General features: G+C 32.1%; 1 protein-coding gene across 1 annotated transcript; it reads right to left on the minus strand.

Annotated features, from left to right (window-relative positions):
- Positions 1-227: 227 nt before the first annotated feature.
- Positions 228-10817, minus strand: LOC128990888 (gastrula zinc finger protein xLCGF3.1-like). The gene is made up of 2 exons (XM_054413532.1): positions 10359-10817; positions 228-3638 (listed from the first exon to the last, which is right to left on the minus strand). The coding sequence occupies exon 2, from the start codon at positions 3128-3130 to the stop codon at positions 2099-2101; it is 1032 nt and encodes a 343-aa protein (XP_054269507.1). The 5' UTR covers positions 3131-3638; positions 10359-10817; the 3' UTR covers positions 228-2098.
- Positions 10818-10840: the final 23 nt, after the last annotated feature.

The raw sequence follows: 10840 nt of genomic DNA on the forward strand, positions 1-10840 counted from the left end.
TCCATTTCTGATTTTAGATTCAATATTCATTCGTACCAAGTACAGCATCTTATCTTTGACTTTTAAAACAAAATTCAACTGGTAGGTCTCTCTAGCATAAACATACCTGTTTGCTGAGACTTATTTAGACTCTTTCGTTCTCTTATGAAGTCTGCTCAAACAGCGGACTTGTTTCAAACCACCAATGCATGTGACTTTCCACTCTGGGTGTAATAATAAAAACTCTCTGTTGCAGCCTAAAGTTTTTATTTCATTTTTGAATATAAAACTAAACAAACACGTATGTATGGTGTGAAACAATGGAGATAACAAAGGGCAGGAAGAAGACTAACAAGAACAGGGACATCCTTTTCAAAAACATTTATAATGCATAGGTATAGACTAACCAACACAACCTCGAAGAGCTTAACACCTGGAAACTTAATTTTAAACCTTTTGTGGCATACATGGAAAATATTAAGCCGGTACGGGAATTAATATACAATTCCCGTACCGGCTTAATATTTTCTAAACGACAACAGATAAATCAATAAGATTTCGGACATCAACAGCACCTAAAACTCTTTTTTTAAGGACTATTCATATCACTATTCATATTCAGGTCTGTCATATCATTATGGGGACGTCTCGCAAGGAGTCAGAAGGAAATCTTAAATAGAAGCGTAAATTAATATGTACATCACATTAAAGACCTTTACTAGCAGAATATAATACTGCAAATTTGAACCCAAACGGATAACTGAGTAAAAAATACCAGCCGTTCAAAGATTTCTTGAATCTGCCGTTTTGAATATTTTAACAACCGCCATTTTTTACGCAGTTGTTCTTTTGGTTTGAATTTACGGAATTGTAATTTACCTTTAATTTGGTGTCCATATCGACCCATGCTTACCTTTTACGCTTTTCTTCCGATTCCTAGCGGCTGCCCCCCTGCGGAGGTATAGGCCTGATTGTAAATTCAATGCATATTTGAACTGCTGTCATTTTTTTACTCTGTTGTCTGTTTGAGTTCAAATTTGCGGCATTATATTCTGCTAGAAAAGGTCTTTAATTCGATCTACATATGCTTCTTTTTAAAATTTCCTTCTGTCTCCTTGTGGGACGTCTCCATGATATGACGGAAAATTGATAGTTCCTTAAAAAATTAGATTTTTAGGTATGGTGTTGATGTACCAAATCTTATTGATTTATCTGTTCTTTTAGAAAATATTAAGCTGGTGCGGGACTTTACATACACCCTGTATAATCAATGATGTACTTTCAACGTATAATTCTAACCTTTCAAGGATGCGGAAACCCATGTTGTATCTTATTTACAATACATTCCACTAACAATAAACCTACTAGAGTATGTGTCAGATTGTTGATACCGTTTATTTTTAGTTCCCATTCATATATTAGACATCATGATATAGTTTCCAGCCAAAATACAATTCTAAAGTAGCTAGGTTAACAACTTGAGGTAAAATAATATAGACCATATAGATCCTACTCGGGATTCAAAAGCCATGTATTAGGTTCCTAGGAAGGGTTATTTTGCCTTTCCGTGATATTCTATTGCCCCAATATCACGAAATTTGTGTGTGTGAGAATTTTTTTGTTAATTTGTTCACTTTTATAAACCCTAACCTATAATGGATCTTATAAAGGATGCCATTAACCAGGAAGTAGTGGACCAATTTTTGTTGGCCGTGAAATGGTGGAACTGTAATGGAAGAGTTTAAGAAATAATTGAAACCTGCATAAATGAAAATCAACGCCACATTTGATATTTTCTAAATGTAAAGGATATCTGACAAGTGTAGCATAATCAAATCAAATCAAATCAAATCATACTATGTTTAGTAAATAGTTCGCTCTCCAGTGTGTACCAATGTATAAATCTACATATTGTCCTTATTTATTAAGATTTATCACATAAAGTACACTTATGAGGTCACTTCTCTGTGTGAATTGATGTATGACTCTTTATATGTTCCTTAGTTTTGGAGGATGTTCCACATATAGTGCACTTATGAGGTCGCTCTTCTGTGTGAACTAATAAATGTTGATTCATATTGTCCTTAGCTCTTGAACATTTTCAAAGTACATTATGAGATCACTCAACGGTGTGTACTAATTTATGCCTCTTTACATTACCACTTGTTTGGAATGATCTTCCACATACATTACACTGATGAGGTCGCTCTCCCGTGTGAACCAATGTATGTAACTTCAACTTAGTAATGGTCTTGAAGGATTTTCCACATATAGTGCACTTATGAGGTCGCTCGTCTGTGTGAACTAATGTATGTTTCTTCAAATAGTCCTTAGTTTTGAAGGATTTTCCACATATAGTGCACTTATGAGGTTGCTCTTCTTTGTGAATTAATGTATGTTTCATCATATCGGACTTAGTTTTAAAGGATTTTCCACATGTAGTGCACTTATGATGTCGCTCTCTGGTGTGGTATAATGTATGAATTTTCATTTTAGCAGTGGTTTTGAAAGATTTTTCACATATAGTGCACTTGTACGGTTGCTCTTCTTTGTGAACTAATGTATGTTTCTTCAAATAGTCCTTAGTTTTGAAGGATTTTCCACAAATAGTACACTTATGAGGTCGCTCTCCTGTGTGTTCTAATGTATGAATTTTCATTTTAGCAGTGGTTTTGAAAGATTTTTCACATATAGTGCACTTGTACGGTTGCTCTTCTTTGTGAACTAATGTATGTTGCTTCATATGTTCCTTAGTTTTGAAGGATTTTCCACAAATAGTACACTTATGAGGTCGCTCTCCTGTGTGATCTAATGTATGAATTTTCATTTTAGCAGTGGTTTTGAAGGATTTTCCACATATAGTACACTTATGAGGTCGCTCTCCTGTGTGATCTAATGAATGAATCTTCATATTTTTCTTAGTTTTGAAGGGTTTTCCACATATAGTGCAATTATAAGGATATTTCTCAGAATGTGCCAATAAATGATTCTTTATATGATGTAGTTGAACAAATGTTTTCTCACATGTCAAACATCTAAAGGGACGCTCGCTGGTGTGTAAATATATGTGACTTTTCATTGTAAATGTAGTTGAAAACGTTTTTCTACATATTGGACACTCAAGCAAAGGCTTTTTAGTGATCTTTACCATGTTTCAGTCTTTAATTTCTGACTTCTAACTTTTTAGACATTGGAATTAGTAGATTTGCTTTGTATGTCTATTTCTGTTTGATTTGTTAAATGTTTGACAGTTATTTGTTATTTACATATGTATCAATCAACTTTAAAACACCTTTTGATCAAATATTGTTATGTGTATTAAATGGCTTACAACATAGCCTAATCGAGGCAATTTGATTTTCTTTCTTGGCTTTTATGTTTCATTATATTAAATTAGCCTACTTATTTAAAAGAAAAAGTTGCTTCTAGGTTCCTTTTTTTCTTCAAATAATATTGTATTAGCAACATAAATAGTCATGTAGGTCTATAATTTAAATTGAGGTTTTATGTAGTGGATGACTTACTTTCATTTCTACTTTAAGTGTAGTAAAGACTTAATCTTTTTAGCTGTTGTTTAAAGTAGTATATCAGATTATGTCAATTATCTTTCTTGTAACATGAATTAAGGTTCCTTCTCTTCTTCAAATCTATATCCTCTTCTGAAAAAGACAACATTTTATTAATTATATACATTTGTTGTAATCATTTAGGTATAATTTATTATTTTAACAATGTTTTTAAAAAATTACAAAAATGTGTACCTACTGTACTATATATATATATCCAGGTTATCATAATAATGCAAAGATAGAATCATAAATGCAATTAAAACGTACGTAATCTGATTAAGTATAGGAGTGGGTGTCTATAAAATTATCAGATTTAAAACACTTTTTTAACATACAGATACATGAATGCTACTACAAATTGCATGGATTGAAAAAGAAATCTCACAAGTTTGGTTTGATATATCTAAATTTCCTCAACATGCTGCATGGTTGTGGTAAATCATATTTGCAGTCTATGTTGCAACTCTGCACAACGTTGGTAAGCATATTCTGGCTTAATGTTGTCATTGCAACATGAATTCTTTCTCACAGTTTGGAGGGGTTTGAGCTATTGGCAAGATGTCCTCAGTATATTCTTGTCTTTCACATAGACCCAGAGAAAGAAATGCCCGAAAAGGCCCGAAATTGGGGTGAACACGTTAGAAGACTAATCAGCACACAGGCTGATCCAACCATCAGGGAGCCTCTCATTTAAAAAACTTAAGACATCGCAACACCAATGAAGTGGAGCCATGTCCTGTTTGAACATGTCATCCATGTCCTTCTCAAGTGGAAACAACCATTACTCCTCCAGCATATCCAGCTATGCAACATCATTTACATTTTTTTCTGCAAAGAAACATGTGCGATTCACGTTGGTCTTTGACACCGCACAAGAGACATTCGGTTTCGAATCCCTTTCAAGTTGCATAAATGCATGCGGAGTCTCAGCTGCCCAAAAGTGCACATTATACTAGTTTTCCACTAAAGTGAAAGGTTGCTGTTTCATCGCTGAATACCAGATGAGTAGAACAATTCTCATCTTCTAAGCAATTTTGAAGTCAGGTGAGCAGCATGACACCACGGAGCAAGTCGCAAGGGTCAGTATGTTCAAGTAAAAATGTAATTTTCTAGTTTTTCACTTATATTTATTATTTATTTATTAAACATCATCACATTACATCAATTCCCTTGACATGTGATTTGTCACAAAGTCTAATACTACATTTTAAAATCTTTCAACCCACTCAGATTTAAAACATTGCCTAATTCATTAAACCTATGAACACATCAAATATTTAAATCTTCAAGACATTCTTTTAGTGAGTAAAATGCCCTCTTTAAAAAATATATTTTTTTAAAGATGATTTAAATTTAGAGAATGAGGCAATAATAATGTGTTTAATCTCAGCGGGTTGCTGTGATTAAAAACATTGCTGCATTCTCTAAACTTAAGAACACATCTAATATACATATCTTCCAGATATTCTTTTAGTGATTAAACTGCCCTCTCAAAAAGAAATTATTTTTAAGATAATTTAAATTTAGAGAACAAGGCAATGTTTTTTAATCTCAGCGGGTAATTTTTTGTACATTTTTGGTACTGTATACTTTAGGGATAAATGGACGATTTTAAGCTTTTGTTGAACTGGTTTTATAATATTTTTGAAACTCTTGTTATGTGGATGAGATTTTTGATAGTCCATAAATGTGCCGAAATTACTTTTAACCTTTAATGGTGATTTTTAAAGAGCTAAAAAAGGTTAACATGTTAAACTAAAAAAAATAAATCATTACAGTGTGTTCTACGGGGTCCTCTGGCCCCTATAGAATGTGTATAGCTATTTTTCAGACAATAAATATATTTTGGCCTTGCTTGATGAGTCCCATTAGTAATCACATGATTCATAGTCATTGAAAAATATGAGTGATATACTTTTATTTGTGTTTCTAGATTGGTAGTATCTCGAACTATTGTAAGAACAAATGTTGCTGAGTACTCTTTTTTGATAGGGTTTTAATGTGTTTTTGCCAAATTACTTGAAATATCAATTCGCAAATAACTTATTGACTGTTTTGAGTGAATTCAAGTAAAGTTTGTATAACACGATTTCTTGGTTTTAGAGACGTTTATATTTAATAAGGTATTCAGGTGATTATTATTCCGGAATTCCAGGTGGATTTTTGTCAAGACGGGAACCTATTTTTTTCAAAGTTTTTTAATCCCGAAAAATGTTTGTAAAATCTTCTTGCTGTATTAGCAAAATCTGCATAATCTACAACAATCCAACCAAGCCCATTCTAGTTTTGGATGAATTGTAATAAAACAACGTGGGACTGATAATGGTTCATGATGTCCCTACAATCACAAGATATAACCATGGTATTGCACATCCAGGATACGATCACAACGTCACATTGTTGGAGATGATTATTAGTGATTATTATTTACAGTCAGAGGTTTTTTTCATAAAAAATGCAGTCGTTTATATAATGAAACATTGGCCAATTTACTAGTATCTGTTGCGATTAGTAATATCATAGACTAACCAACACAAGTAGACTTCTCATCCCATAGTACATTTTGAAGCACATTTTTCGTGTCTAGTTCATGTACGTGACACATGGGCGCTAGTGTCGACGAAACTTTGTTTCTATTATTTAAGGTTTAATTTCTTGATTTGTGCTTTACTGTTTGGTTATATAACTAGGGGACAAGTTATTGTTTATGATTAGATCGTATTATTTGGTTAAACGAGGTTTTAAATGGCTGTAATAACGGGAAACAAATTGTAAACAAAACACGACCTCTACATAAACCGTACAGAACTAACAATAAAATTGTCTTCGGCTGTTCCATAAGGATGAGAAATCTACTAAGGGAGTATGTTTTATCTATGGTAATATCTCTATCATGTTTCTAACAGTCTGTGTTAAATATTAATTTATTTTTTATTAACAGATGATTAGTTTGTGTTAAAGTTTATTTTTTTTTTTATAAACAAACCATTCAGGTTTTTGTTTAAATAACTTTTTTTCTAGTTTTATAGTTAGTGATTAATTGCAGATTCTCGGATATCCAGCCATTTGTCAAAGCTCAAAAACCTATGGAATGATCTAAAACTAGAAATTGGTAAAGACACTCAAAGTAACTGTTACTTACCTGAATTATTTCTAATTTTCAAAATTATAGACACTTTACCGGAGGAGTTTTTCTCATTTAAGTCTAGTTGGATGGAGAAATCTGATAGAACTATTGACACACTTACTATACAGCTTTGTGCATATGAAAAAGCATTGAATGCCAGAAATGAGCAAAACTGCAGTGAGACTTTAGTGGTAAAGTCTGGAAGAAAGATTAATGACCATGGCTTTGGTGAGAATTCAGAAGTGTAAAGGACAGTAGACAAAAGAAATGTTTAGTTTGCCATTATTGTAAGCAATCAGGTCATTAAGTTAAGCAATGTAATAAGTGGAAAGCTAATGGTAGGCAAGCCAAACCTTCTAATCAGATATCTTTGATCTTTAGCGAATCAGAGGGAGAAGATTCTGGAAAGAACATGGGTTTCATGACATTCAGTCAAGTAAATTTAACTGAAGGCTCTGGTGGAGATTGATGGTTATAGATAACAGTCATTACGTAACTTTTAAAGATTTATTTCAGACCTTTGAGCCCTTTGTAGACAGTCTAGTGATGAAGATAGCAAATGGAGAGTCAATCTGTGCTCTAGGAAAAGGCACTGTAGAGGTGGAAGCAGCATTAATTGGAAAGTGGATGAAACATAAATATCTCTATGTCTGGTATTGCTTGATGCTGGTATCCATGCTAGTATGTCTGGTATTCTTAATACCTAGTATTAAGACAAACCCTATTTTTGCCAAAAGGGTTGCCTTGCAATATATATAAAATGTTTAATTGAAAGGTAAGGGGAGAAAGGGGGTGAATGGGAGCTTAACGTTGAATTCAGAAAAATTGTGGCCTCCACGTCAATAGATGATTCCCGCAAAGTGCATATGTCTATCTATTGCAGTATTTACATAAATAAAGAAGCAAGTTTTTTTTTTTAACAACCTGTATAACACTTAACACATGCCTTTCTAGAATCACCAAATTTACTACAGTATTTCTATTTCACATTCAAACAGGCATTCAAAGACTTAATGGCCTACAAACCTCACCAATGCACTTTATAAAGACTTGCCTTGATTCTCAAGCAGAAGTTAAATTTTAAAAAAAATGAGATAAAAACCTTCAGCTGACAATTCAACTTATTAAAAACGACAATCAATTGTTACTTTAAGAGCTAAGTGAACTAAAGTGTGCTAAAAACTGTACGGTACACATTGTTTTGCATCTGTATAAGATGTGCCAACAATAACTCAACCTGCTCACTGTGATAACACCCTATTCTATTCCCATGGTTAGGTCTAATACAAAAAAGGTTGTGAGTCAATGCACAGCCATTGTAAAATCCATTATCTCATTGCCTGCAACAAGTTGTAAAACAAAAGATGCTCCTGGGCATAAGCGCCCATTGGGGGTGTACCAAAGGAATTAGGAAGTAAATTTATTACCTGAAATGTTGTATAATTATGTTTATTAATTAGAAATTTATGAAAGTACGTTTCATAATGGTCTTTACAAAAACATTAGTATCTATTAATATTTCAATGAAAACAGTACTTTATTTGGGCTATAGATGTACCATTTTTATACTTTAACAATGCTATTCAAAAACAACAAAAACATAAACTCTTTTGGTTGTTATAGGCTTTACTCAACTGTAAATGTAGGGTTCCTTTATATTTGCTTATCTGGTTGATTTTACTATAAAAAATAAACATAATAACTTAATTTTAAGTAATATGTATGATATTCACTAATATCATACTAATAACATATGAACTTATGTATGATATTCACAGCTTATTAATCACACTGAGCTTATAACCTTCAATCTAGCCCCAATTCCTACGTGATATTTTATATTATGTTACAGAAATGTCAGGTCGGCCGAATTTTATTTGCGTTTAATTTAGATTCTCAACTAACTATGTTCATTTTAATTTGGGTACTAGGTTAGTTTATATTATACTTCAAAAAATCATTTCCTTAAGTAGATATTAAACTTTGGTACCCATTTTACGGGTTCAACATAATAATTATGGCCCTAGTTAATAATTTAGCTGTCAGTGTTACTGTAAACTTTTATTTAATTTCTAATTTTTGTTAAAGAAATTAAGTAGTTGAAACTTATTTTACTTTGTAAATAATTAATAGTCCTAAACAATTTTATATTTCACTACAAAATGTACTAAAACACATATTTGACGGTTATAATTTGTTTATTTTAGTGGAAACCCAATGACTATATAAATGAGTACACATTTGGTGTGGAATATAAACAAGTTGTCATTTAGTCAATAAACCACTATTGACATTGACAACATTTATACTTAATCAGTTAATTGATTGGTTTTTTGGTTGAACAATTTTCGTTCAAAATAATTAGTATTTATAGGATTAATTCAAGTACAAGATGTAAATGAAAATACTTAAAAATTCTTGTAAATAGGTTGATTGTGCTGTAATTTATCTTATAAAATTGACTGCATATTTTTTATCTGAAATATCATTTTCTGGTATTTGTGTGGGTATTTTAAAATTAATTTTAACCTTTGTCCTACCATTTTCACATTACTTTATAATTTTGTATCATGCATTTTATCATTTTCAATATCATATGGTATATGGAGCCAAGGACACAAAAGTTTATTCATAGATAAAACATAGTCCCTTAGTAGATTTCCCATCCTTATGGAACAGCTGAAGCCAATTTTATTGTTAGTTCTGTCCGGTTTTTTGGAGATGTCGTGTTTTGTTTACAATTTGTTTCTATTATTTTATTGTTAGTTTCTCATTATTTGTTACTCTGTGTTTGGTTATATAGCTAGAGTTATTGTTTATGATTAGATACTTTTATTTGGATAAACAAGGTTTTAAATTACTGAAATAACAAGAAACAAATTGTAAACAAAACACAACATCTACAGAAAACCGGACAGAACTAACAATAAAATTGGCTTCAGCTGTTCCATAAGGATGGTAAATCTTTATCATAGATAAAACATTGTGTTGGTTGGTCTATGGTTTTATCTATGGTTTAATTGTAGAGCCAATATGAATAAAAGGGAAGTAAGTATGAAGTTGTTTTCTTTAAGCAAATTTTTCCTATAGGGAAGACCATGTAATAGCTTCGAAGCTATTGATGTAAGATGGTAAGGTGGGACCTAGACCCGGGACGACTTACATTTAATTTTGATATCTTCAAAAGCCAAAAACACTATTCGTTAAAATTCATATATGTTTATCATAAATATAACAATTTGGTACTTTAGTATAATGCGGAGGCCACCCTTATACAGCGCTTATGTATGGCTATACAGTATAAGGTTAGGTTATCATGAATATATGTTTGTAGGACTTTCCTGGTTTCGTTATGGTTTCAAACTATACCAGTATCAGACAAGGAGTGTAGGAGTGTAGGACATATGTGTTCATTGATATAATAATAATTATAACATATAATTGAAATAATGTATGTCCCTTTATAAAGTCCTTAGTTTTATAGTGCACTTACTAATGTATGACTCTTAATACCTTCCTTAGTTTTGAATGATGTTCCACATATAGTGAACTTGTAAGGTCGCTCTTCTTTGTGGCTAATGTATGTTTCATCATATTGTCCTTAGTTTTAAAGATTTTCCACATGTAGTGCAGTTATATTGTCGCTCTCCAGTATGAACGAATGTATGACTCTTCATAATTACCTTTCTTTTGAAGGACTTTCCACATATAGTACACTTATGAGGTAGCTCTCCGGTGTGATCTAATGTATGACTCTTAATACAATTCTTAGTTTTGAAAGATTTTCCACATATTATGCAATTATGAGGTCGCTCTTCTGTGAGACCTAATACATGGTGCTTCATATTGTTTACGGTTTTGAATGATTTTCCACATATAGTGCACTTATGATGTCGCTTTCTGGTGTGAACAAATTTATGACCTTTCATAATTTCCTTAGTTTTGAACGAAGTTCCACATATAGTACACTCATGAGGACGCTCTTCTGTGTGAACTAATGTATGACTCTTCATATTGTTCTTAATTTTGAAGGAGGTTCCCCATGCATTGCACTTGTGAACTTGCTCTTTGTGTAAACTAATGTATGTTGCATCATATTGCCCTTAGTTCTTAAGGATATTCCACATATAGTACATTATGAGGTCTCTCTCCGGTGTGTACTAAT

The sequence above is a fragment of the Macrosteles quadrilineatus genome, unplaced genomic scaffold (assembly GCF_028750875.1).
Source record: "Macrosteles quadrilineatus isolate MER2022 unplaced genomic scaffold, UCM_ALF_1.0 Scaffold_1__1_contigs__length_201487025, whole genome shotgun sequence".
Classification (NCBI taxonomy): Eukaryota; Metazoa; Arthropoda; class Insecta; order Hemiptera; family Cicadellidae; genus Macrosteles; species Macrosteles quadrilineatus.